Here is a 27,401-nt window from a genome sequence, read left to right as displayed (position 1 = left end):
TGAATTTAGCCGCATTAGGTCGATTTTAAAATGAATGCGTCCACACAACCAACCCCGTTCCGTTGACTTAAAGGGCTCTTAAAATTGATTTCTGTATTCCTCCCCTGACGAAGGGGTTAGCACTATATTCGACCTTGCTGGGTTAAATTTGGGGTAGTGTGGATGCAAATCGACGGTATTAGCCTCTGGGAACTATCCCAGACTGCTCCAAAGTGACCGCTCTGGACAGCACTTTGAACTCCGATGCACTAGCCAGGTACATAGGAAAAGCTCTGGGAACTTCTGAATTTAATTTCCTGTTTGATCAGTGTGGCAAACTCAGCAGCACAGGTGACCATGCAGAGCCCCCAGAATCATAGAGTGTAGAATGTTTCTATGCTCCTACTATCATCTCAATCCCTGAGATTATTGCAGATTAGAAGGCAGAAAAAATGCACTCATGAAGACGTTTTCTGAGCTCATGCAGTCCTCCCACACTGACAAGGCACAGCTTAATGCATGGAAGCATTCAGTGGCAGAGACCAAGAAAGAATTAAGTGAGCGCGAAGAGCGGAGGCAGGATGTGATGCTGAGGAAAGCCAGCAAGAGCACAGATCCCCACTGCATCCACTGTATAACCGCCTACCCTCCTCCCCACGTTCCATAGCCTCCTCACCCAGATGCCCCAGAACGCGGGGGGAGGATCCAGGCACCCAGCCACTCCACTCCGCAGGATGGCCAAAGCAGCAGAAGGCTGTCATTCAAACAGTTTGATTTTTAGTGTGGCTACAATAAGCAATGTGGCCGTGTCCTTCCTTTCTCCCCTATCTCACCTGGGCTACCTTGTCTGTTATCTCATTTGTTTTTAATTAATAAAGAAAGAATGCATGGTTTCAAAACAATAGTTACTTTATTTCGGAGGAGGGAGGCTGGTTGGCTTACAGGGAATTAAAATCAACAAAGGGGGCGGGTTTGCATCAAGGAGAAACACACACAACTGTCACACTGTAGCCGGGCCAGTCATGAAACTGGTTTTCAAAGCCTCGTTGATGCGCGGCGCATCTTGCTGTGCTCTTCTAATCGCCCTGGTGTCTGGCTGCTCAAAATTGGATGCCAGGTGATTTGCCTCAACCTCCCAACCCGCCATAAACATCTCCCTTTTACTCTCACAGATATTATGGAGCACACAGCAAGCAGCAATAACAATGGGAATACTGGTTGCACTGAGGTCTGACCTAGTCAGCAAACAGCGCCAGTGAGCTTTTAAAGTGCGTGACAGTGAGCTGAGTGGGCTCCATGCTTGCCATGGTATGGCATCTGCATGGGTAACCCAGGAAAAAGGCGCAAAATGATTGACAGAGGTTGCTTTCATGGAGTGGGGGGTGCGACTGATTACATGTACCCAAAACCACCCACGACAATGTTTTTGCCCCATCAGGCACTGGGAGCTTGGGAATTCCAATGGGTGGTGGAGACTGTGGGAACTGTGGGATAGCTACCCACTGTGCACCGCTCCATAAATCAATGCTAGCCATGGTAGTGAGGACGAACTCCACCGAATTAATGTGCTTAGTGGGATCATACGCAATCGACTGTATAAATTTGATTTCTAAAAATCGACTTCTATAAAATCAATTTAATTTTGTAGTGTAGACATAGCCACAACAGTATGCTTCATGGAAGATATTTCATTGCAGTCACATCCTAAATGTCTACCTGAAGTATCTTCTGAATTTCATATTAACCAGGTTATTCATCTTCCATTTCCACCCCCAAGCCACACCCAGATCTGGGAGGAAGCTGCTTGCCATACCCTGGATGTCAGAAGGACATTAGACTTTTGTGTGGCTACAACCAAATGCTTTAGAAAGTTTCCCAGATTGTTTCCTTTGTGGGCAGATCCAAAGGAGCTACAATTTCCACCCAAAGACTCTCAAGGTCGATCTCTAGTTGTATACCTCTTATTATTAGGCTGACAATGTTCAGCCTTCTTCTAGAGCATGAGCCCATTCTGCAAGGTCACAGTCTACTTCAATGACATTATTGAAAGATGTTCCAGTAGTTGAAAGTCGCAGAGCTGCAACCTGGACCTCAGTACATACTTTCTCTAAACATGATATCTTGATTCATACTTCCAGATCAGATTCAGTGGCTGGCAATTCAGTTCTCTCTTCTGTGTTAGATCCAACTCTGAAGCTCCCTCCTCCTCTTGGGGATACTGCTCAGGAGTCATCCAAATTGGAGCACCCACAGGAACACTGCTTGAAGGACAAATTAATCATCTTGTGCAGTAACTGGCGTTCTTTGAAACACGTGTCTCTACGGGTGCTCCACTACCAGCCCTCACTCCCCTCAGCTTTGGAGTTTCATCCCATGCCTGTGCACCTGTACTGGACACGAGGATATCTGGAGTACAGACGTGGGCTGAAAAGGCATTGCAACTGAAAGTCTCTGAACAAAAGTACATGGGATGCACGCACACTTTAAGTGGGGCACTCAGAGAGCCACACAACTCAAAACTCCAGTTACTGCACCAGGTTAGTAGCCTTTTCTTTTAAAAACTTATTATTTTTCTTGGAATCGGTTTATTTATCAAACCACCATGAAAAATTCAAACAGTGCTCAGCATATGGTATAATTTGCTTTTTGCCCTTTTGGTGAGATATTTACGAGATTGTTAAAACTGAACTTTGTGACAATCCTAACTATAGTTAGCAGAATCCAATTTTTTTTTTTTTACAATTTTGATGGATAAGATGTTTATTTTAAAGCTTTCCCCCCAATTTTTACCACTTTACATTTTCAGTTGCATAAAATTATGGGCTTTAAGCATTTTTAATTTTTAAATCTTTAGTTGTGAGAAATGATGGGTGGTCAGACAATTATTTAGCAGCAGCAGACACGGAGATTCAAAAAGGAAAAGCTTTATAATCATTAAAACACAAATTGTCAACTCAATATCACATCAAAATATACAAAGTAAACATCTTTACATCAAATGCTAACAAGTTCTCAAGCAGTGTTTTTCTTACTTTAAAATATGATTTATTGGTGGAAATATTTTTTCATCAATTTGGTACATACAGTGAATTTGACATTTAGAGACCAAAAAATCTAACCCTTCCAAACCTTACTACAGTGCAGGTACCAATAAGGAGTCACCTTTGTCCGGCAAATTAGTTCTTTATACATCTGTGCTGGCCAGAGTTCCTTTATTTGCTCAAGGTTTATTGATTGTTTCTATGATTTTACTAGAAGTAAGCAGTTACAGGACGATAATGGCCAGAATCACCCTGCCAAAGGTCAGTAAGTTTGACTTTCTTTTATCTTCTTGTCCCTTTCTAGTTTCCTACCACTTTTCAAAAAATTATTAGTGGGCAGTAGTGTTAATATCTTTAGATTCCTGTCACTGGGCTAGTCCACGTATGCTTAATTTATTCAATTATGTCCTTACCATCTCTTTCTCAGCAGCTTTTTTTAATAAAAGGGATCTTTCACTTCCTAAATTATCCAAACTCTTCATTTTTTGTTGCAGACTGAATGACAGGCGCAATGAAGTAGGGGGTGATGCAAGGGAAAATGTTTTGTAGCAAAAGTTGATCTCTTCCATCAAAGATGACAAATAAAGCCCTGAAAACTTGGTTCCTTGATTAGTCTGGACCAAGCTCTTGTCTGTCCTTTGGCATCTCTCTCTTATTTGAATGACGATGTAAAAATGTGTTTTTAAGGCAGTAGGTTCATTAAACAATAAGGCCCGAACCTACTGCTATTAAATCCATGATAGCTTTGTCCTGGACTTCAACAGTGGGTAAGATCCATACAGAGAAGAGACACTGTTTTTAGGATCAAGATTGCACATTGTAGCCTGCAGAAATTACTGTGGTCAGGGTGGCAGCATACCAGCAGGTGGGGGAGGCATTTGCACAAGCAGCAGCACACAGCCAGGCACATAGGGGTGTGTGTGGAGGGGCAGCAGCACATCGCCAAGCGTGTGTGTATGCGGGGGGGACAAGGGGGGTAGCAAGGGCAGCAGCAAGTAGCGACACGTGTGTGGAGGGAGAGTGTTGCAGGATACCAGTATACAGCCAGCCTCGTCATCGGAGGTTGCAGGGGCAACAGCCTAGCTAAGCATATGCAAACCGGGGTGCTGCAGGGTCAGCAGCAGGCAGCCAAACACGCGGGGGGGGGGAGCCAGACCCGCGGAGAGGGGTGGGGGCAGGCTGCGGGGGCAGTCAGACACGCGGTCGGGAGGGGGCTGCGGGGGAGGGGAGGCTGCAGGGACAGCCAGACCCGCGGGGAGCGGGGGGCAGGGCGCGCTGCGGGGGCAGTCAGACCCGAGGGGAGGGGAGGAGCTGCGGGGGGGGCGCTGCGGGGGCAGTCAGACCCGCGGGGAGGGGAGGAGCTGCGGGGGGGGCGCTGCGGGGGCAGTCAGACCCGAGGGGAGGGGAGGGGCTGCGGGGGGGGGGCGCTGCAGGGACAGCCAGACCCAGGGCGGGGCTGCAGGGGCACGTGCACGCGCTGGGGCGCAAGGCGGGAGACGTTGGGGCGGGGGGGGGGGCACCTGCAGCGGCTGGCGCGTGATCCCAGCCAATCAAGGTGCGGGAGCGGGTACTCGCGCTCGCGGGCGGGGCCCAGCCGTCGTCCCACGCAGAGGCTCCGCTGCCGCTGCCCCGCAAAGCCCCGTGCGCGCGCCACGCCGCCAGCCCAGCCGCCGCGCCGTCTCAACAGGCCGGGCTCGTCACGTGACGAGAGCGAAGCCGTTGCAACTGTCGCCATGCCTCACCTGTCACGTGTTTCCGGGCCCGGCCAATCATTGGCGAGCGGCGAGGCCCCGCCCTAGTGGGAGGCGGGGTCGGTGCGGGTGCAGCCTGCGAGCGCGGCGCGCGCGGGCGAGCTCAGCGCAGACAAAGCGGGAGCGGCGGCGGGGCCTGGCCGGCTCGGCGAGGAGCAGGCGGAGGCCGCGGGGCGCGGGGAGGGGCAGCAGGGGACTCCGGCACGTGCTGCCGGGGCGGCGAGCGGGGGCGGGGCTCCTACGCGGCGGCGGGCGGCGCCTGCCGGGGCGTTGGCCCCAGTCGGCGGCGAGGCGCGGGCTCGGGGCCCGCAGTGGCGTTGGCGTGAGCGGCCCGTTCCCGCATGGCGGCTCTGCCCGGGGCAGGTGGCGCCTCCTGGGACGGGCCGTGACGGGCGGCTGGGACCTCGAGGTTCCCCTGGGGCGTGAGGGGGCGGGGATTGGCTCAGCGCCGCGGGGAAGCCCCGCAGATCGGACCTGACGGGGGAGGGGGGGACACAGGAGAGCCCGCCTGGCACTGCCCAGTGCCTGCCTGAGGCAGGGGGTTGGGGGTGGCCAGGGCCAGCCATGGCCTTTACCAATTACAGCAGCCTGAACCGTGCCCAGCTGACCTTCGAGTACCTGCATACCAACTCGTGAGTATCCTGCCGAGCCCTGCCTGCAGTCCTCTAGCCTGGGCCTGGAGGTTTCTTTTCGCCTCTGTCACCTGGTGGCAGCCCACCCACAGCCACTCGTGGCCAGTCTTGAACTTTGGATTCTCATTTTACAAAGAACCAACACCTAGTTGCCTTGCTAATCCAGAAAGGGTCCCCAGAGCCTTTCGTCTCCAAGCTACTCTACAGTGTTTGAACAGAGGTTTCAGCGGCATGAGTATGGTTTGTATCTTCAGTATAATTCAAGTCAGCTGCAGCCATTTATATCAAAACCAGATGAAACTCAACGGTGGATCTTCAGGAATCAATTATTTATGCTGCTGCCAGCTACTCTTCTTGATAAAACAATCCAAGAGCAACAGAGAGGCAGAATTCTTTAGAGGTGTCTTCAAGAAAGAAAACAGAACAGTTGAAAGCAATTTGCAAGAAGGATGTTCTTTGTGTCTGATTCCTCTGTGTTTGATTTTTTTCTCCCAAAAATAACTTGTCTGCTGAGGAAACTGATATTAGTCTTTTCTCTGAAGGTTCTGTAGATCACAGGGTAAGGAAGACATGGAATAATTTTTGCACGTACATTGTGCTTTTCACTCAAGGATCACAAAGCACCTATAAATATTAAGTATCACAACACCTCTAAGAGGTAGGTAGGTATTATACCCATTGCAAAGATGGGTATACAGAGGCACAGAGAGATGACATGACATGTATGAGGTCATACATCAGTAGCAAAACTGGGAATAGAATCCAAGAGTTTTAACACCTAGGGCCCCGCTTTAAATACGATATGTGCTCTCTCACTGGAGCATTAACAAAGGGACTCTTTTTGTGTATTTGCTTATATATGTGTTGTTTTAGAAAAATATAGACACTTTACCTAAATATCTAATATTGTAGAATAGCTGTTGGAAAATGCAGTACGTGTAGAGAGATGGAAAAAAGTGGACTTCCTATAGTTTATAGAATGTGCTTTTCTGTAGAGTGATTTGAAATGAGAAATCATTCTCTTGTTGCCTCTTTCTTGGTAGTGGCAGTTTCTCCTTTATAACGTTTTGTTTGGCTAACACTGGCATGTTTTATTCAGTTGTATTTTTAAATATGTTTTCTTTCTGCTCCCAATTGGCTGTCGGGGATTGTTGTGTTTTAGTACAGTGTATTTGAAGTCCAGAAAAAGAAAATGTTCTGATAGAGCCGAAGAAGATTCAGCTGTTTTGAGTTTGGCTACTTTCATCTATTTACCATTGTGGGCTGCGTCCAGTACTACCTGTATAGCCTTGAGGATGTCACATGTGTTGCAGCTCTGTGCTGACTGGGCTGCAAGTTGAGAACCACTGGTCTAGAACATACCCAGTGTTGCTCCTGGAGTCAAAGTGACATTGGTATTTTAGAAGAATCAAATCTGGTATTGCGACACCTGTCGGAAACCTGCAGATTGCAAGTAATCAGCTGTATAATGCTGTCTAGGGAGAAGGGAATTTCATCATAAAGTATGAGATTTGTTATCCTTACAGTAATAAGTTTGAGGATAACAATGCAAACTAGTGATGGATTCTCTGCATTCTGGTCAGTTGGCCTTTGGAGGAACCGTACCTCTTTGTCTTTATGACCCCTTTGTAGAAGAGGGAACAAGTAGAAGAATTGGCTATGTCTGCTTGTGTTGCTAGGAGAAATATACTGCAATGGTTTTGATGGTGTCTCCCCTCTGGTACCTTTTTCAAATACTGAGGCAAAATGGGAGTGAGGGAACCTCAATGGTAGCATAATCTGTCTCCTTTAGACTTCTACAGATAGAGCCAGAGCACATAACTTTTGAGTTTTTCATTGTTTAGTTCTAAATTGTGACTTTTTTATTAATAGTACTGAAAGAGAGGTGGACTGCTTGGCAAAGTTTTGAGTATTTATAATGATTGCTCTTGGCAAATGGGAATTATTTTCAACCCATGGATGAAAAAAGTAGCAGTTATAGCTCTTGGGCACAGGAGAAGACTAATAGTGACATTGTGTCATCTGAGGGACAGTGGTGCTATGATTCCATTCATTGCTTTGCCCTATAACTGGTTTAGTTACTTTAAATGTTGTGCTAGGTCTTCTGGTTGGTGTATGAGGACTGGGACTTAAGACTTCTGAGTTCAGTTCCTGGTGACGTCATGGTCACTTGGTCAGTCAATGACAGCAAGTCCCTCTACCTCTATGGCTCAAGTCTTACCAATCATGGAATGATTAAAATATCCAACTCCATAGCAAACTGGATCTAAATTGTGCTGTGAGGCCCCAAGATTTTGCAGTGCTCGAGTATAGCAGATTGGAAAGTCTGCAGCATCTGCATTTCAGCTACAAAATGGAGACTTCTAATAAATATGAGATTGACTAGTACAGTCATTACAGTGATACATGTTTATTTTTATATTAAAATAATTTTATGCCATCATCACAGTTTCGGTTCTTAAATATACCATGGATTTTGCAGTGCATAATTGCATCATGGAAGTTGTTAGGAGGGAAGATGGATGTTTTGGAAAATAGGTGAGGCACAATTAGGGCTTTTGACATCCAACAAGGGATGAGAAGCATGTTGATATTGTGGGATAAGTACCTTAGTTAGATGTTTCTCCTAAAATGATCAATAGTAAAATCATTTAAATAGATACATTTTAAATTTTAATCTGTTTCAGAATTAATTCTTTGAGATGAATGAAGCATTCATCTTTCAGAACCATGGTCTCAGGCAGTTGCAGACTGAGGAAGACACTTGCATGTTTTCAAGGTTGTTTTCAGAGTCACAAGAGTTAGAAACTTTTAAAATGACAACTTAAATTTTGAAGCACAATCTCTGGCTGCGGAACTGAAAAATGCATAGTTCCTGATTATAGCTGTTTACTTTTTAAGTTTTGTCTACTAGGAAAATGAGTCGTTTTTAAAAAAACTATCAACCCGGCATGAACTAGTACGTTTTAGTTAGCACGTTGCTAAACACTACTTACCATTTCAAGTAGATTCATGTTTTTTAAAAGGGTTAGCTGGTCACCGTTAGCCATGACCCTAAAGGTCAACCTTAGGGGTCATGGCTAATAGACTGACATGTTTTTAAACATCACCTGGAGTGTTTGACAGCTTGCAAATTAAAGCATTTAAATTTAAAAACGTAACTCATTTTTCCAGTGTAGACAAACCTAAGAGTTGTATTAAGGCTTGTAAAAGACCTTTGCAATCCTTTCATGAAACCATCAATGTAAGGGTAAAGTATGGTTTTTATAATTGACAGTTAATTATGGATCCCTAATACAATAGATGCTTTAAAACTTTAATTAAATGGTGTGTTTTCCTTTTTTTTAAAAAAAAGTTAATAGATTAACTATTAAAAGCTATTGAGTAACTTGGTACAAAATTATATTTTAAAATGCTTAAACTTGCACATTGACCTGGTTAACTTGTCTATGTATGCTTGAATGTGTTTGTAATGCGTAGTTGTTTGAAACAATTTGTTAAAATTTGTACCACTAAATTTATCTTCGGAAATAAATCTTCTAATGACAGCCTGCTGTCAAGAGTTAATATTTGTGGCCAAGTTAAAATGAAAGCTGGCCCTTTAACTAGAACTGACCTGTTAGACACAGTTAGAATGGCAGATGTATATTTAAGTGGAGCAAGTTTTATTTTTTTCTCCAACAGCTGCTCACTAAATTTGAGAAATTAAAAAAAAAATGTGGTTTCTTTACCTATTAAAAATATTTTCTGCCTATAAGTGAAGGATACAATAAGCCGATGTATGAAGGTTTTCTTACAGTAATAACGAGAAGACAGCTGTTTGCTAACAGGATGCCAAACTCCGAAAATAGAATTTGGTGCATTGCGGGAACCACCTTTGCTACAGAGAAGTTGACTTATCAGTCTGTGGTATTAATTACGTGCCCATCGCTTCTGTGTACCTGTAGGATCAGGAATCAGATTGTTTGTTAGGGAGGATAGGGTACTCTTCCAAGCTCCACTCACAAAATAAGTCCTGTTCGCTTCAGATGTTGCTTTCAATAGACTGTGCAGATGTTCAGAATATGATCACACATGCTTTCCGGGTTCCTTGAATATGGCTTCCTTTCAGCGTGATCTGAATGCATCTCACCCATGGCATTGTTAGGTTCCTTAGGGCTTGGCTCCCTGTTGGTGGTGCTCATTTTTCCCAAGCCCACCCATTCGTACTCTCAAAATGAACCATTCCTCAGAGTAGATTTTGTAGTTCTTCACAATATATTATCTCTTCTTACATGATTTGATTGAGCAGTGAAATAGCTTAATAATGAAGACACTTAAAGTAGAGACATCTGAGCGAATATACACTGAGGTGAAAGGGATAGTTCACACCTCTCAGAGCTATTGTTTCAGACTCTTTGCAAACTTGGGCAGATATTACTGCATCAGTTAGGTTTGATTTCATGTTTTTTGACATGTTCTTTGCAACTGAAACAGTTCATGGGCTTATTTCTGTACAACAAGAGGGCATCTCGGGAGAGAACCATTACGCTGCAATTACATGCAAGGATAGATGGAAGTTAAGTACTTATTTGTCGGGTAGTTTTGACATGGAGGAAGTAGGCATGTTGTTGCTATGAATTAAGAGATTCATTAATAACAATGCAGATCAGCCTCCTGGCTTGGTTTTAAAGTTAATGTTTAAGGTCATTTTGAGAAGATGCCTGTTCTGAGAGTAATAGTGTGTGTATATATATATATTTTTTTTATACATACGCCAAAGAAACCTACATGTTTATATGCCCTAGCTCAGGGGTCAGCAACCTTTCAGAAGTGGTGTGCCGAGTCTTCATTTATTCACTCTAATTTACAGTTTAGCGTGCCAGTCATACATTTTAATATTTTTAGAAGATCTGTTTCTATAAGTCTATAATATATAACTAAACTATTGTTGTATGTAAAGTAAATAAGGTTTTTTAAATGTTTAAGCAGCTTCATTTAAAATTAAATTAAAATGCAGAGCCCCCCGGTCTGGTGGCCAGGCCCCAGGCAGTGTGAGTGCCACTGAAAATCAGTTCACATGCTGCCTTCAGCACACGTGCCATAGGTTGCCTACCCCTGCCCTAGCTAGTAATAAATATTTCTGGATTTCATTTCACTCAGGTTTACCAAGGTTTCATCTCTTTGCCTCAGTTGGTATGAGAGAATTACATTGTTGGTAGGCATTCAGATACCACTGTGATGAGTGCAATGGGAAAAACATAGTTATTTAAAAAAGGATTAATCATTCTGGCGCTCCTTAGATTATGGTGTGATCTGTTTTTTCAGCCCTTTCCTGTAATTTTTGTTTCTAAATCCATATTTACATCTTTTTAATTACACAGCAAAGCATATTCTTAAATATTTGATTCACTGAGTTGTAGTTTGAAGTGTTTTGGGATGTAGTGTCCAAGATGCAGAAGTATAATGTATATTAATTCTGACTCATCCATCTGCTTCTGGCTATCCACTATATGGAATATTCTCCAGATATATTTTCAGTGGACTATATTTGTGGGTTTTTGTAATTGTCCTTAAACTGATAGGAGTATTGGAAATCTGTGCATGAGGGAATTTCTGCCCTTCCTGTGGGTTTAGCGTTTCAGTGCTACTGGTATTTGTGTGTTCTGAGCAAATTTTAAGGTTTCATTATAAAAGAAAATAAAAAGTTTCTAGCTCTTCTGATTATGAAGAGAACCTTCCAAATGTAAACTGATACAGAGCATCCTTAGCCTGCAGGCAAACTGAAACAGAGTCTGAAAGATATGAAGGGCTCCATTCATATAAATGTTGTGATTCCTGAAAGCTAATATCAGCTTCTTCATTGCTGATTGCTTTAACAGAAACATCCTATCCTTCGCCTGAATACTACTACTTTTATTCTAATCAGAGTTCAGCTAATGAGTTAGTTCTAAAGATTTTTGTAGTGGATATAAAAGTTTAATCATAGTTATGTCTGAGGGGCTTGTTTGGACGAAGTACCTTTATAATTATGTGTTAAGTCTTAGGGCTGTCGATTAATTGCAGTTAACTCACACGACTAACTCAAAAAAAGTCACGATTAAAAAAATTAATTGTGATTAATCGCAGTTTTAATCACACTATTGAACAATAGACTGCCAACTGAAATTTATTAAATTATTTTTGGCTTTTTCTACATTTTTAAATATGTTGATTTCAGTTACGACACAGAATACAAAGTGTACACTGCTTACTTTATATTATATTTTATTATAAATATTTGCACTGTTAAAATGATAAAGATATTGCACTACAGTACTTATACGATGTCAATTAAAAATAGTATTTATTTTATCATGAAAGTGCAATGTACAAATGTAGATTTTTTTTTTTTGTTACATAGCTGCACTCAAAAACAAAACAGTGCAAAACTTTAGAGCCTACAAGTCCACTCAGTCCTATTTCTCATTCAGCCAGTCGCTAAGACAAACAAGAATCAGAGGGGTACCCGTGTTAGTCTGGATCTGTAAAAGCAGCAAAGAGTCCTGTGACACCTTATAGTCTATAAGGTGCCACAGGACTCTCTGCTGTTAAGACAAACAAGTTTGTTTACATGTGCAGGAGATAATGCTGCCCACTTCTTATTTACAATGTCACCAGAAAGTGAGAACAAGCATTCACATCAGACTTTTGTAACTGGCATTGCAAGGTATCCACATGCCAGGTATGCTAAACATTCATATGCCCCTTCGTGCTTTGGCCACCATTCCAGAGGACGTGCTTCCATGCTGATGACACACATTTAAAAAAAAGAAAATGTTAATTAAATTGGTGACTGAATTCCTTGAGGGAGAATTATATAGCTCAGGCTCTATTTTACCTGCATTCTGCCATATATTTCATGTATTAGTAGTCTCGGATGATGACTCAGCACATGTTCATTTTAAGAACGCTTTCACTGCAGATTTGACAAAACGCATAGAAGGTACCAATGTGAGATTTCTAAAGATAGCTACAGTGCTTGACCCAAGGTTTAAGAAGCTGAAGTATCTTCCAAAATCTGAGAGGAGTAAAGTTTGGAGCATGCTTTCAGAAGTCTTAAAAGAGCAACACTCAAACAGAGAACTACAGAAAGGAACCACCAAAAAGGAAAATCAACCTTCTGCTGGTGGCATCTGACTCAGATGATGAAAATGAACATGCGTCGCTCTGCACTGCTTTGGATTGTTATCAGGCAGAACCAGACATCAGCATGGACACGTCCTCTGGAATGTGGTTGAAGCGTGAAGGGACATATGAATACTTAGCACATTTCGCATGTAAATATCTTGCGAGGCTGGCTACGAAGTGCTATGCAAACATCTGTTCTCACTTTCAGGTGACATTGTGAACAAGAAGCAGGCAGCATTATCTCTTGCAAATGTAAACAAACTTGTTTGAACAAAAAATAGGACTGAGTGGACTTGTAGGCTCTAAAGTTTTACGTTTTATTTTTGAGTGCAGTTATTTTTGTACATAATTCTACATCTGTAAATTTAACTTTCATGATGTAGATTGCACTACAGTACTTGTATGAGGGGAATTGAAATACTGTTTTTTATAGTGCAAATATTTGTAATAAAAATAAATATGAAGTGAGCACTATATACTTCGTATTCTGTTATAATTCAAATCAAGATATTTAAATAGTATTCTATTATTGTTTAACAGTGTGATTAATCATATGATTGATTTTTTTAATCACTTGACAGCCGTAGTAAAAGTTCTTGTAAAGTTCAAAGTCAGAGTCAATAAACATGCTCTACATGTAGCCCAATTTATACTGGTCATTTAATTTAATCCGGGGAGGAACACTATTTGTCCAGTTTCTGCGTTTCCCATAGTTTAGCTGAAGTTATCACAGGGTCATAGATAGTCTGCATTTGAAAACTGATTAGCTTTTGAAGATGCATCACCATGTTGGATGCACAGCGGAGATTTTACATCTGTTGGCCTTTAACGAAAAAATAATGAAGGCTTTAAAGAAAAGGGAACAAGAGCCAGGTAAAAGGTTTTGTGGGAAAAGACTGCAGTAGAGCAATGGCGTGGAATGTTACAGTTTTGGATTGGGAACCTCTTACGAATGAGGACAGTTAAGAACTTTGGACTCAAATATTCTTGTCTTCAGGATTATAGTGAATTGGGATTTAGTCAGAGAAATTTTGGCATTGAATTCCTCAGATCACATGATGAAACATACCATGCTGGTTCATGATCATCTTTTTCTGGATTAGCAACAGCTGCAGCCACTGATTTCTCTGGAAAATATCACCTAATTTCCGCAATAGTCGTAAGCATATGAATGCATACCAAGTTCATATTTATCAGAAATTTAAATCTTGGAATTTGAAGAGTTGCTTTTAAGGAAAAGAGACCTCCAATCCTGTGCAGTTTAATCATTGCCAAGTTGTGTTTTATTAGTTAAAATGATTTAATTTAGTTGTCATTTAAAAAGAACCAGTCAGTATAGTATGTGCATCCTTGATTACTTGTATTGATTACTTCTTGAGAGAAGAGTGCCAGTCAGTGATTCACTGTTTTGACACCTTGTAATAGGGGGAACTAATATAATTTTTCCCTTAGCTAATACTCTTAATGCCACTACACAAAGATCTTAGTTTAGATTTTCTTGAGTCAAACTGCTAATATTATTTAATCATTAGCTGTTTTATTGGTCTCCTGTTTTTGACAGGACTAGATGACCTCTTGAGGTCTCTTCCAACTCTAATTGTCTGTGATTCTATGAATAGTGCACCACTAATCTCTAGTTTTGTTACATTGATTGGCCGGGAAGTATGTTACAAATTAGTTAAAAATTTTTAATAAATCAGCTTGACATACATAATAAATTGAGAGAGAGACAGTTTCTCTCAATATTGCAGTAACTTTCCTGACTCTCAGTGTTTGACATTTCAGAACCACTCATGAGTTCTTGTTTGGTGCCCTTGCGGAGCTTGTAGATAATGCCAGGTATGTATTTGAGATTGTATTTGTATTAGGAGCCAATTAAGTTTCTGTGGTTTAATTAGCCCACATATTTAGGGTAAGCAGCTGAGTGACCTTCACTACCAGTAGATCTTAAGAAGAAAAATGTAATGCAGAAGCTTATATTATAGCTGAATGGTGATGGTGCACCTGTATCCTACATAAGATACAGGCCCTCCCCAAGAGGAAGACGGGTCCAATCTTGAAAAATTGATAGTGTAAACAGCTAGACAACACACAGTGTGTTGGGAGACCAAGGTGGGTCAATTTTATATCCTTTTTTCCCTAGCCTTTTGATGTGGTTTTGCATTGTTGTGCTTTGCAAAAATGAATTTTATGGCTGTTTGAAGAATAGTTAGGTCATCTGATGCATTGGGATAGAGAGGGAAGTTCCAGACACGAAGGGGAGCACAGACTCTGAAGAACTTTTGCTTGAGGAGAAGGTAAGTAATGTAATGGAAGTATTGATGTCTTTCAAAAGCTGAAAGAAGCTTGAAGTTGGAGGCTTATTCCTTCGTGATGTACTAAGATATTTTTCCTTCATGTACTCGTTTCCCTCCTGAAATGAGTGTCTGTGATGGAATAGGTATTTGCATTGTAATCAGGTTTAATTAGTATGCAGCATCAGTGTCTTGTGGTGGAGTTTGTATCCAAACAAGGGAAAGCCAAAAATGCAATGGTACACAAAAGCCTCTTGGATTTCTTTGAGGGGTGCTGACACTTAGCGCCTTAGAGAGACGTGGGTGAGATAATACCTTTTATTGGACCAATTTCTGTTGGTGAGAGACAAGCTTTCGAGCTTACACACAGCTCTCGAAGAAAAGTTTTGTGTACGCTCGTCTCTCACCAACAGAAGTTGGTCCAATAAAAGATACTACCTAATTTGCTTTGTCTCTCTTAATATCTTGGAACCGATGTGGCCACAACAACACTGTATACTTAGCGACTTATGCAGTTTTTGATCGATAATGATAGCTCCTGTTGAAATTTGCACTCATACATGCAGAATCCTCTTGGGCTCCTAGCGTCTTTCACCTTCATTCGTGCTTTGGATGCTGATCGTGTTTTTGTTACTTTGTAGAGATGCTGATGCCACGAGAATAGATATTTATACAGGTAAGTCAGACTTGTCTTTTGCTTCAAAGCCAGCAATGTCAGGAGGATTGCAAAATACACTCAGCAAATTATGGATTTACAAGTTGAAAAAATGGTACTGGACACAAACTCCCTAAGGTCAAGTGTCTCATTAGCAATGCCTTCAAATCTATTACGTTTCTAACATCAAAAAATCATTCAGAAGAAGAGGTGTAGGAGGGTGGTGAGGGGAGTCTTGCATTGTCTTTAAGTGGGTCTTGAATTGAATCTACTGAATCCTGTACCAGACTAAAGGAATCTTATAGCGTTTAAGGCCAGAAGGGACCAATAGATTATCCAGTCTGACCTCATGTAGCACAGTGCACCAGCACCCGTGCACTAACCCAACTACTGAATGAGACCAAAGTATTACAACCCACAGGAGACCAGACTATTATGTGATATAGGCAGAGAATAGGAGATACCACAGTGCGCTAGTGCCAGAGCCCTCTGCAGTGGCAGCGAAATGATTCCTTGAGATAAACCCAGATAATTCTGGCAAGTGACCCGCATCCACATACTGCAGAGGAAAGTGAATAACCTCCAAGGTCACTGCTGGTTCTGACATAGGGTAAAATTTCCTCCTGACCCTGCATGTGGTGATCAGTTATACTCTGAGCATATGAGCAAGAACCAGCCAGTCAAGCATCTGAGAGAGAGAATGCAGGGTGTCACTTCTGAGCCCAGGGCCTCCCTCAAGGTCTAATTTCCAGCTGTGACCATCTCTTAATGTTGTTTACCCCCATCATTCTGTTTGGAGACTGTTCCAGAACCTCAGCCCTCTGATGGTTAGATACCTACTTCTAATTTCCAGCCTGGATTTGTTCATGGCTAGTTTATATACATTTGTTCTTCTGCCTACATTGTCATGTAGCTTAAGTAGCTATTCACCCTTCCTGGTATTTATCCCCTTAATGTATTTACAGAGAGCAGAAACCCTCCTGCAGCCTTCTGTTTGCTTTACTAAACAAGCCAAGCTCTGGGCCCTTCATTCCCCTGATCATCCTAATAGATCTTCTTTGCACCTGTTTCAGTTTCTTTTTGGAACATAGGTGACCACAATTGTACACAGCTTGATTATTCTCAGTAATTTAAAACGTAAGCTTCCTCTGCTTGCTTTGATTTAGCAAGTGAGCTTAGACTACCTTCCTTTCCTGATGAAAGCTTTTGATACGGTGTCCCACAGTATTCTTGCCAGCAAGTTAAAGAAGTATGGATTGGATGAATGGACTATAAGGTGGATAGAAAGCTGGCTAGGTTTTCAGGCTCAATGAGTAGTGATCAATGGCTTGATGTCTAGTTGGCAGCTGGTATCAAGAGGAGTGCCCCAGGGGTTGGTCCTGGGGTCAGTTTTGTTCAACATCTTTATTAATGATCTGGAGGATGGCGTGGACTGCAGCCTCAGCAAGTTAGCAGATGACACTAAGCTGGGGGGAGGGATAGGGTCCAGAGTGATCTAGACAGATTGGAAGATTGGGCCAAAAGAAATCTGATGAGGTTCAACAAGCACAAGTGCAGAGTCCTGCACTTAAGGAGGAAGAATCCCATGCACTGCTACAGGCTGGGGACCGACTGGCTAAGCGGCAGTTCTGCAGAAAAGGACCTGGGGATTACAGTGGATGAGAAGCTGGATATGAGTCAGCAGTGTGCCCTTGTTGCCAAGAAGGCTAATGGCATATTGGGCTTTATTAGTAGGAACATTGCCAGCAGATCAAGGGAAATGATTATTCCTCTCTGTTTGGCGCTGGTGAGGTCACACCTGGAGTGTTGTGTCCAGTTTTGGTCCCCCCACTACAGAAGGGATTGGACAAATTGGAGAGAGTCCAGTGGAGGGCAACAAAAATGATGAAGGGGCTAGAGCGCATGACTTACAAGGAGAGGCTGAGGGAACTGGGGTTATTTAGTTTGCAGAAGAGAAGAGTGGAGGAGATTTGATAGTAGTGGTCAACTACGTGAAGGGGGGCTCCAAAGGGGATGGAGCTCGGCTGTTCTCAGTGGTACCAGGTGACAGAACAAGGAGTAATGGTCTCAAGTTGCAGTGAGGGAGGTTTAGGTTGGATATTAGGAAACACAGTTTTGCTAGAAGTGTGGTGAAGCACTAGAATGGGTTACCTAGGGAGGTGGTGGAATCTCTATCCTTAGAGGTTTTTAAGCTCAGGCTTGACAAAGCCCTGGCTGGGATGATTTAGTTGGGGTTGGTCCTGCTTCGAATAGGGGGTTGGACTAGATACCTCCTGAGGTCCCTTCTAACCCTGATATTCTATGAAAGAGAATAATAATTTTTCGGTAATAACACCTGCAATTTCATCGGCTCCTGTTTTTCCTACTAAGAGTTCTTATTGATAGTGACTAATCATTTTGTAGTGGTACCACACACAAATCAGCTAGAAGTTTGAGTCCAGCCTGCTGTGTTACTCCAGTCATGAAAACTGTTTGGACACTTTCAAACAATTTTTAATTCCTCTTCCTATTTGAGTGTAATGGTTCTGTTAATTCTTCTCTTGTTGTAGAACGGCGAGAGGACCTGCGAGGTCAATTCATGCTATGTTTTTTGGATGATGGAGCAGGAATGGATTCAAGTAAGTTACAGGAAGTTGTATTTGCAGTGTCACACTGAGAAAAATAACTTGAATCCTTGCAAGTATTCTATCAGTGTCACATCCCTATGATTTTGATGGGCTTAATGGGTGATGCATGTGGTATAAAAACTTAAGACAAAACAATTAGAGCAGGAGTGGCACAAGACAGAAATTGAATCCTATTGTCGTAAGGAGTCCATGCAAATCCATGTCTCATCTCAAGGGAGACTAAGAGCCACTTTTTCCTCTGCCATGGAATCGGCGACACTGGGACGAGAATAATTAAACTAGACTTCCTTCATTCTGCCTTGGACCCAAATATGTCCTGCTGAGAGGAGTTCTCTGCTTGCTTTGTAAAAAAGTCTAGCTAAACTCAGAAGTTTTTCCAGGACCGAGCAAATGGACTCTGAAGACCTTCTTTCGCAAGTTTGACTCGGGCACATCACTACAGGACCTCTAAGTACTGTGGGAAGTCCATGCTACCACATAAATGAATCCTTTACTCTCATGATGAGTGACACCCACCCAGATCATCTGCTGATCCATCGCATATCAATACCACTCTTGGATAAGGTATTGGCTGCCATAAAACTTGCAATAGTTTAACATGGGCTGCAGAAGATCTTACCAATTAAAGCCCTGTCTTATTTCCCTTCTTTGGGTAAGGTTATTAAGAAAGTGGGGCAAAAAGATTCCAGGAGCACCTGATATATCAGTAACCTAGAAGTTTCTCAGTCATTTATTTGATTGAGGTTTGTACTAACTACATAAGGGCATCCATCCCAGGCTCTGGGTGCTCTTGGCAAACTATACAATTAACAGCAGACTCAGCAGTTGATTTAGTGAGAGCACAGTTACAGCAGCAACCTATCAGCAAAACTACCTCTGAAGTGCCAACCTCAGCCTTTCCATCAACTTCCTGTGGGCCAGGGAGACAATTTGGGTCTTAGTGTGTCCTTAAGGTTAACACATGTTCGTCTTTTGGTCTTGGACAGAAGTCAGACATCTGTGTTAATATTTTAAGATTTACCAGCAACTTTTGACACTGCCTCTCTGTACTACCGCTTTGTCAGGGTGACCTGGCAGGATGGGTGGAGTCACACTAAGTTGACTAAGTGTCATTTCTTGTGGGCATATCCGAGAGGATTATGGTGGTTGGTTGCTAGTCTTCCCTGAGCGCTCTCATCTGTGGAATCTTGCAGTATTGAGACCTGTCTGTCTTTCAGCATGTATATTGAACTACTAGAAGATATTAGAGGATGATATGGGCTTCAGTAGTAACAGTTCGTGACAACATTGTGCATCAGAAATGAATTATGTCCTTTGCCAACTGACTTGGTGCTTGAGTGAAAGTGTTGGTTCAACCTCAGTCTGGGAAGGATAAATACGATGCTTCTAGGAAGGGGGGAAGTGCTTTGAAGAATTGAATGGAGCCATGTCTTTTCCCTTTGAGAGCATCTGCCATTTAAATTGATATGCAGCTCTAACTCCACGTTGCCAGAAAATGCCTCTTCCTATCTTCAGCAGGCCAGAAGCGTGTGATTGTTTGTGATGCAGACCTAATCACAGTGATCTGTGTCTTCATTGCTTCCAGGCTGGATGATCACAATGGGTTCTGCCAGTAATGAAGGCTACGTAGGAGCCATGTGGAAGCTCTACCTCGTTCATTATGCAGCAGCAAACTTGAACAGAACTGCTGAAAAGAACATGTTGCTGTGCATGCTGCACTGCCTCCCCATCCAATTCTGGATCTACCTGAAGGTCTCAACTCTTATATGTGATGGTTTAGGGTCTAGCAATCTCAGAGATGATCTCTCTCTGACACCTGCTCAGGGCAGATGTTGCAGCCAGCTGACTTTAGGATGAAACTTGCAAGGACCAGTAGAAGGTCCCATGGGAATTAAGACTGAGGGGAAAAACAACTGAGGAAAGTTGGCAGTTTTTCAAAGGAATGCTATTAAAGGCCCAAAAGCAAGTTATTCCGATGGTTAGGAAAGATAGAAAATGTGGCAAAAGACCACCTTGGCTTACCCTTGAGATCTTGCGTGACCTACAAAATAAAAAGGCGTCATATAAAAAATGGAAACTAGGTCAGATTACAAAGGATGAATATAGGCAAATAACACAGGAATGCAGAGGAAAGATTAGAAAAGCAAAGGCACAAAATGAACTCAAACTAGCTATGGGAATAAAGGGAAACAAGAAGACTTTTTATCAATACATTAGAAGCAAGAGGAAGACTAAGGACAGGGTAGGCCCACTGCTCAATGAGGAGGGGGAAACAGTAACGGGAGACTTGGAAATGGCAGAGGTGCTTAATGACTTCTTTGTTTCGGTCTTCACTGAGAAGACTGAAGGAATGTCTAGTATAGTGAATGCTTACGGGAAGAGAGTAGGTTTAGAAGAGAAAATAAGGAAAGAGCAAGTAAAAAATCACTTAGAGAAGTTAGATGCCTGCAAGTCACCAGGGCCTGATGAAATGCATCCTAGAATACTCAAGGAGTTAATGGAAGAGGTATCTGAGCCTCTAGCTATTATCTTTGGGAAATCATGGGAGATGGGGGAGATTCCAGAAGACTGGAAGGGGGCAAATATAGTGCCCATCTATAAAAAAGGGAAATAAAAACAACCCAGGAAACTACAGACCAGTTAGTTTAACTTCTGTGCCAGGGAAGATAATGGAGCAGGTAATCAAAGAAATCATCTGCAAACACTTGGAAGGTGGTAAGGTGATAGGGAATAGCCAGCATGGATTTGTAAAGAACAAATCGTGTCAAACTAATCTGATAGCGTTCTTTGATAGGATAACGAGCCTTGTGGATAAGGGAGAAGCGGTGGATGTGATATACCTAGACTTTAGTAAGGCATTTGATACAGTCTCGCATGATATTCTTATAGATAAGCTAGGAAAGTACAATTTAGATGGGGCTACTATAAGGTGGGTGCATAACTGGCTGGATAACCGTACTCAGAGAGTAGTTGTTAATGGCTCCCAATCCTGCTGGAAAGGTATAACAAGTGGGGTTCCGCAGGGTTCTGTTTTGGGACCGGTTCTGTTCAATATCTTCATCAACGATTTAGACGTTGGCATAGAAAGTACGCATATTAAGTTTGCGGACGATACCAAACTGGGAGGGATTGCAACTGCTTTGGAGGACAGGGTCAAAATTCAAAATGATCTGGACAAGTTGGAGAAATGGTCTGAGGTAAACAGGATGAAGTTCAATAAAGATAAATGCAAAGTGCTCCACTTAGGAAGGAACAATCAGTTTCACACATACAGAATGGGAAGAGACTGTCTAGGAAGGAGTATGGCAGAAAGAGATCTAGGGGTCATAGTGGACCACAAGCTAAATATGAGTCAACAGTGTGATACTGTTGCAAAAAAAAGCAAATGTGATTCTGGGATGCATTAACAGGTGTGTTATAAACAAGACACGAGAAGTCATTCTTCCACTTTACTCTGCGCTGGTTAGGCCTCAACTGGAGTATTGTGTCCAGTTCTGGGCACCGCATTTCAAGAAAGATGTGGAGAAATTGGAGAGGGTCCAGAGAAGAGCAACAAGAATGATTAAAGGTCTTGAGAACATGACCTATGAAGGAAGGCTGAAGGAATTGGGTTTGTTTAGTTTGGAAGAGAAAAGACTGAGAGGGGACATGATAGCAGTTTTCAGGTGTCTAAAAGAGTGTCATCAGGAGGAGGGAGAAAACTTGTTCACCTTAGCCTCCAATGATAGAACAAGAAGCAATGGGCTTAAACTGCAGCAAGGGAGATTTAGGTTGGACATTAGGAAAAAGTTCCTAACTGTCAGGGTAGTTAAACACTGGAATAGATTGCCTAGGGAAGTTGTGGAATCTCCATCTCTGGAGATATTTAAGAGTAGGTTAGATAAATGTCTATCAGGGATGGTCTAGACAGTATTTGGTCCTGCCATGAGGGCAGGGGACTGGACTCGATGACCTCTCGAGGTCCCTTCCAGTCCTAGAGTCTGAGTCTATCAGGTTGTCTACCAGACTTTCCTACCACCAGAAATCAGGCTGAGTCCTGTGTTCAGTGTAAAACACTTCTCTGTACAAGCCTTCCCTTTAAAAAGGTGGTCTTAGAATGGCTTGGCAGTGTTTGCCCTGGAGACAGACCAGAACAATCTCATTTAAACATGGAACTCAAACGAAGGGTGGAACGTACGATGTGTGGGAACAAATGTTTGGTTTCCCTGGCTGTTCACGTAGTTCGCTGGTACAGAAGAGATGAGCATATTAAAAATACCTTCGTAACTCTCCATACTTACAGCATTGCAGCCCAGATACACTCATAGTGTCCTAGTAGCTTCACGTACCCATTGAACATTAGGGGGAACAGAACAGAACCCTATGGTACTCTTGTTGTCAGCTTGAGCTCTGGCTTCAAGTGGCATTGTGGCAAAGCATTGGTCTTGGAAAACAGTTCTTGAATCCAGTGAGCTTGCATCATTGTAACACCTGGCAGATGATTACAAAACACACCACAACAGCTGATCCACATATTAACTGACAAGCTCTTCTACACAAAGAAGCTCATTTCCTCATAGTTTGGGTGGGAAAGTTGCCTATTCTTGAGTAGTCTCTGTCAGGGGTTCTCAAACTGGGGGTTTTGAGGTTACAACGTGGAGGGTTGCAAGCTGTCAGCTGCCACCCCCAAACCCTGCTTTGACTCCAGCATTTATAGTACTGTTGAGTTAAAAACACTTTTTTTTATATTCGTAAGGGGGTGATGGGGTTGCACTCAGAGGCTTGCTGTGTGACAGGGGTCATCAATACAAAAGTTTGAGAAACACTGCTCAGATTTCAGAGGAAATGGTTACAGAAAAGAATATTCTGATTCATTTCCATTCTTCTCAAGGAACCATACTACCAATAGACAATACTTCTCTACATAGCTTGAAATTTAAACACTGAGGCAGAAATAAGCAAACCTTAGTCTAATGTATGCCTCTCAAGTGACCTGAATTCCTCTATAGGCATATGTCCTGAGAATTTGTAGACCAGGCAAGATTTACTCCCATACAGTCATCCAGAAGGTTTAGAATCATTCATACTTGAGTTTATTGTGGAGGTTTCTGACCAGCTTATCAAACTGTTAACTTTACCAAATGTCTGTTCTGTCATCTAAAGTTATGTTCATGTCTTATATGTTGAGGCTTTAGTCATAGAATACTGATAACAATGCACTTGTGACACTAAAGAAGTGGTACTTTAAATTTTGAATGGATCTGATTTTTATTCAAACATTAAAGGAAGAGTTTAGACATCTAAATCCTTCATGAACACATGGCTATGGTGTTGTGTGTTGGAAGCATGTAAAGCAGAGAGAGTTCCCTTTGAAGATTAATTTGTTTATCTTTGATCTTATGATTCATGAGGTTGTATCACCTTTATGAAGAAATATGCAAGGTGACTACATGGTCTTGGGTTGTACCTTTGCTACACTTCAAATTAGACACACAAGTATGTTCCAATTTGGTCTTTGGCAGGAAAGCGCTGGATGCCATAGCATCACCATGAACTCAAGCCTCTGTTGTGCATAGATCTTTTTTTCTGTTCATAGATACCAATGTGCCTTTGAAATACCATGGATCAATGGGTAAATTCTGGCTCCAAACTAATACCTTCCCTGTACAACTGCATTTCTGATTAAAATCCAATGATTGGGATCAGTGGACCTGAATATTAAGAACATGAAAACGTGTCTATCTGAAAATTTTCCTTTCTTCAATAATGCAAGTCCACTAACTCAACCACTTGTTTTGTGGTTCTAGGTACTGGGATATTTGTTCAGTAGTTCTTTGCTCTGTGCCCTGTGGACATCAAACAACAACTAAGCTACAAATAATATGGCTAAAGTTATAAACAAGTTCCATCGTTACTGCTCACTCCAACTGGTTTGTGCTTCATTGGCAAGGCTATAGCACTCACTCTGTGATGTGTAGGTCTCTCTTTTCCCTCAGAGCTTCATGGAATCAAGAAGCCTGTTGAGGATTAGTAGACAAAAAAAGGAGCCTTGTTAGGTTTTGCAGATGTGATTCAAACACTGTTTGTCTTGGCTAATGAGGACCAATTAGTGAACTGTTAGCTGGTCTCTAGAGGTACATCCTTGAGAAACTCCCTTTAGAATACAGTGCAGTCAGAAAGCAATACAGCTATACCATTTATTCACCAAAAACTTATATGACAAGGAACATGAACATAAAGCTTAACTAAAGATATTGGTCATGCAGGCTGGAAACTGAATTTAAAAGGACAGGCAAAGAAACATACACATAGATAGGGTCTCTACTGCTACTACCACAATAAAGCATCAGTCTGTTTTCTTTGGACACAGATTTAGAAATTTCAGGGTTCCTGGCAGGTTGTTAGGGGCAGGGAGATGAAGGCACTCTTTAGCCCCCTCTCCTAGAGGAGATGAATCGCTGCAGCTCTTAAAAGCTGCTCTGAAGTGTCCTCACCTATTTAGTTTGACTTGACACAAGGTGGAATTTCTATGCGTAATTAGACCTGTAGAACCAGTCATATTGATCCCCCTGCCACTCCAATCTTCTTGTCTGAACTAAGGAATTTCACATAGTCTTTGAATTTGTAGATTCAGTTTTTCCCCAATAGATTCTTTGAGATAAGTGTACTTCGAGTGGTGGTCCCTATATGTATTCCAAACATGGGTGCACATATATGCGGGAGCCGGAAGGTTTTTTCAGCAGTGTCGGTTGGCCCGCACGTGCGCTGTACATAGCCTCATGGTGCAGGCAAGCTTATATAAGACTGTGTGAGATGATGCTCCCTTAGTTCCCTGATACCGCTGCGTGGTTGGAATTGGAATCCTTGTTACTGCATACTTGTAACTTGCCTGCAAGAATGCTTGTCTGTTGTACATAGTATTTCTCTTCCTTTTTTATTATAATTAGTGTAGTTAGCGGTAACCCTCTCCCTGTCTGGGCCGGGCTCTCCCCCTGTTTCTCCAGGGGACTATGCCCCACGTTCCGGAGTTCAAGAATCGTGCGTCATGTCCTCGCTCATTCTCCATGAGACATGAGTATCACCACTGCCTTTATTGCCTCGAGGAAGCTCATCTATCTGCCCATTGCAAAATCTGCCAATCCCTTCTGCTGTGGAGCTGTGGGGCTCACCTATTCCGCCTCCATAGGTTCCTCATGGAAGAGGCTCCCTGGCTGCGTGCCTAGTCTGACCAGGAACTGTCAGTTCTGACAGTGCCTTTCACCAGCAGTGAGCCCCCCACCTAGCACTTCTTGCGCCTCAGATCCAAAGGTGCAGCCAGTGTCGGAGAAGTCCCGGTGTGAGTCACAAACACACTTATGGGCATCGTAGCAAGTCCCCATCATGGACAGTTGCAAAGCTCAGTGTTCCCTCCCCGAGCGGCGTCCGGTCAGGTGAGATACTATGTGCAGACACTACCTTAGTTTTCCCCATTCTGAGGGCAAATCTAAAAAGAAACGAAAGGTGACAATAACATTGAATGCACTGGCTGACCACCAGCACTGCTGTCCGGCACGCACACTACCAGTGCAACAACTGTTTCTGCACTCCATACCGCAGATGCCATCATGCTGTGCTGATGATACATGCCCTGGATGCCTGGTGGCATTTACGCCCTCCTCCTGGTGGCACACATGGAACTGCCCTATCCATCTTTTCTGCTGCTTGGGGACCGGAACCCCCCTCTCCAGCAGAGGCATTGTTCCTACTGGGGAATAGACCTTGACTGGCCCTTGGCTGCAGACTGTCCATACCAACAGCTTCCCAGATAGTGAGTGTCTCCTCCAACTCTGAAGTCCTCTCTGGGGAAAACCTGTCCTTCTCTCCTGTGTCCCAGCACAGCTCAGACTCTCAGGCACAGCTGGTGCATGTGTCCGGGTATGCTCCCCTCCCCCGCCACTGATGCCGTGTTACTGCTACCCTTGGGTCCCACCATACCATGAGGACCCAACCTCTTGGTAGTATTGGCCATCCTGCGACCCTTATCACTGGCCTTATTCACCTCAGGCCACACACCCTTCAGTCCAGGCCCCTGCTCAGACTCAGAAGTGGAGCCAGTATCGATAGGTTCCGGCAGACCTTACCATCACTGCCTCCTTGCCGAATGATACCTTGATTTTCCCCCCACCCTCTCACCTCCTGACAATCATAAGTAGTACCAGGAGCTGCTGCAGACAGTTGCTAGTGACTTGGGCATACTCCTGGACGAAGTCCAGACCACTGCCACCACCAGTTGATGGATATCTTCCAGTCCCAAGGACCGGCTTGCGCTGTGTTGCCCATAAGTGATGTTGTCCTGTGGCCAGCATGGGTGGTCTGGCACATGCCTGCCTCCTGTGTCCCCTATGATCAGATAGGCAGATTGCGGGTACTTTGTTTTCTCAAAGGAAACAGACTTTCTTTTCTCCCTCCCACCCACCCGCCCACTTCTCTGGTGGTTCACACGGTGACTGAATGCTTGAGGCAGCGTACGCATGGCCAGCACACAGGGTGGCCAGACTTCTGGGCTGGAAGCTCTACTTTTTTCCGTGGTATTGCAGTTTCGCATGGCCAATTACCAGGCTTTGCTAGCAAATGAGGACTTTAACAATTATGCCAGGCTAGCAGAGTTCCTGGATGACCTGCCGTTGGAAAAACGGCAAGCCTTCCAGGCCCTTGTGGAAGAAAGTCACTTGACTGACCAGATGAGCCACCAAGAGGTGGTTGGTTGATGTCACAGACCCATCCTGCTCTCTTACGACCGGCATAGTCATGCACAGGGAGTTGTTGCTGCCATCCTCTGGCTTCCAACGGGAGGTCAAGACCACCATTCAGGGCCTCCCCTTTGACGAAGACAAGCTGGTCTCATCAGTCTTTGCCAAGTCCCTTCACTCCGTGAAGGACTTGAGGGTGACGCTTTGGTCTCTAGATATTTACATCCCAGCACCCTGGTGGAGACAGCAACGACAACCCTCCCGGCCCTGGTCCTGTGCGCCATACCAGACCGCTGTCTCTACTGTGAGGATGTCCCACCTTGGCGACACTGATCTCAAGGGCTCTGGGCCTCGGCCCCTTGCCACAGCCACCTCTTCCTCCTCGCCTCGTCAACCACCCAAAGCCCAGTTTTGATGCACAAGCTGAGAGTCCCCTGCATCAGCATCCTCGTCCTCCCCTCTTTGGGGCTGTCTTTCCCCTTTTGCCCACAACAGAGGCAAGATCACCATGGACCATTGGGTGCTGGGGATCGTATGGCACTGTTACTCTATCAAGTTTCTCACC

At 43.4% G+C, this 27,401-nt stretch overlaps 1 protein-coding gene and 1 long non-coding RNA gene across 4 annotated transcripts in view; one reads left to right on the top strand and one right to left on the bottom strand.

The window, feature by feature from the left end:
• Positions 1 to 2,887: 2,887 nt before the first annotated feature.
• LOC127034721 (uncharacterized) lies at positions 2,888 to 4,682 on the bottom strand. The gene is made up of 2 exons (XR_007769469.1): positions 4,541 to 4,682; positions 2,888 to 3,844 (listed from the first exon to the last, which is right to left on the bottom strand). It is a non-coding gene; the product is annotated as an uncharacterized LOC127034721 (long non-coding RNA).
• A 384-nt stretch (positions 4,683 to 5,066) lies between these two features.
• Positions 5,067 to 27,401, top strand: part of MORC2 (MORC family CW-type zinc finger 2) — a 107,461-nt gene continuing 85,126 nt past the window's right edge. For 2 of the 3 annotated variants that reach the window (XM_050923703.1, XM_050923702.1), the window contains exons 1-4: positions 5,069 to 5,403; positions 14,338 to 14,391; positions 15,488 to 15,522; positions 18,051 to 18,119. In XM_050923703.1, the coding sequence (XP_050779660.1) occupies positions 5,336 to 5,403; positions 14,338 to 14,391; positions 15,488 to 15,522; positions 18,051 to 18,119 (226 nt within the window). In that variant the 5' untranslated portion in view covers positions 5,069 to 5,335. Of the gene's footprint in view, positions 5,404 to 14,337; positions 14,392 to 15,487; positions 15,523 to 18,050; positions 18,120 to 27,401 lie in introns of all 3 variants that reach the window. The other variant, XM_050923705.1, reaches the window with a different exon arrangement.

Source organism: Gopherus flavomarginatus, chromosome 15 (assembly GCF_025201925.1).
Source record: "Gopherus flavomarginatus isolate rGopFla2 chromosome 15, rGopFla2.mat.asm, whole genome shotgun sequence".
Taxonomy (NCBI): Eukaryota; Metazoa; Chordata; order Testudines; family Testudinidae; genus Gopherus; species Gopherus flavomarginatus.
This window is presented reverse-complemented; position numbering and strand designations above follow the sequence as displayed.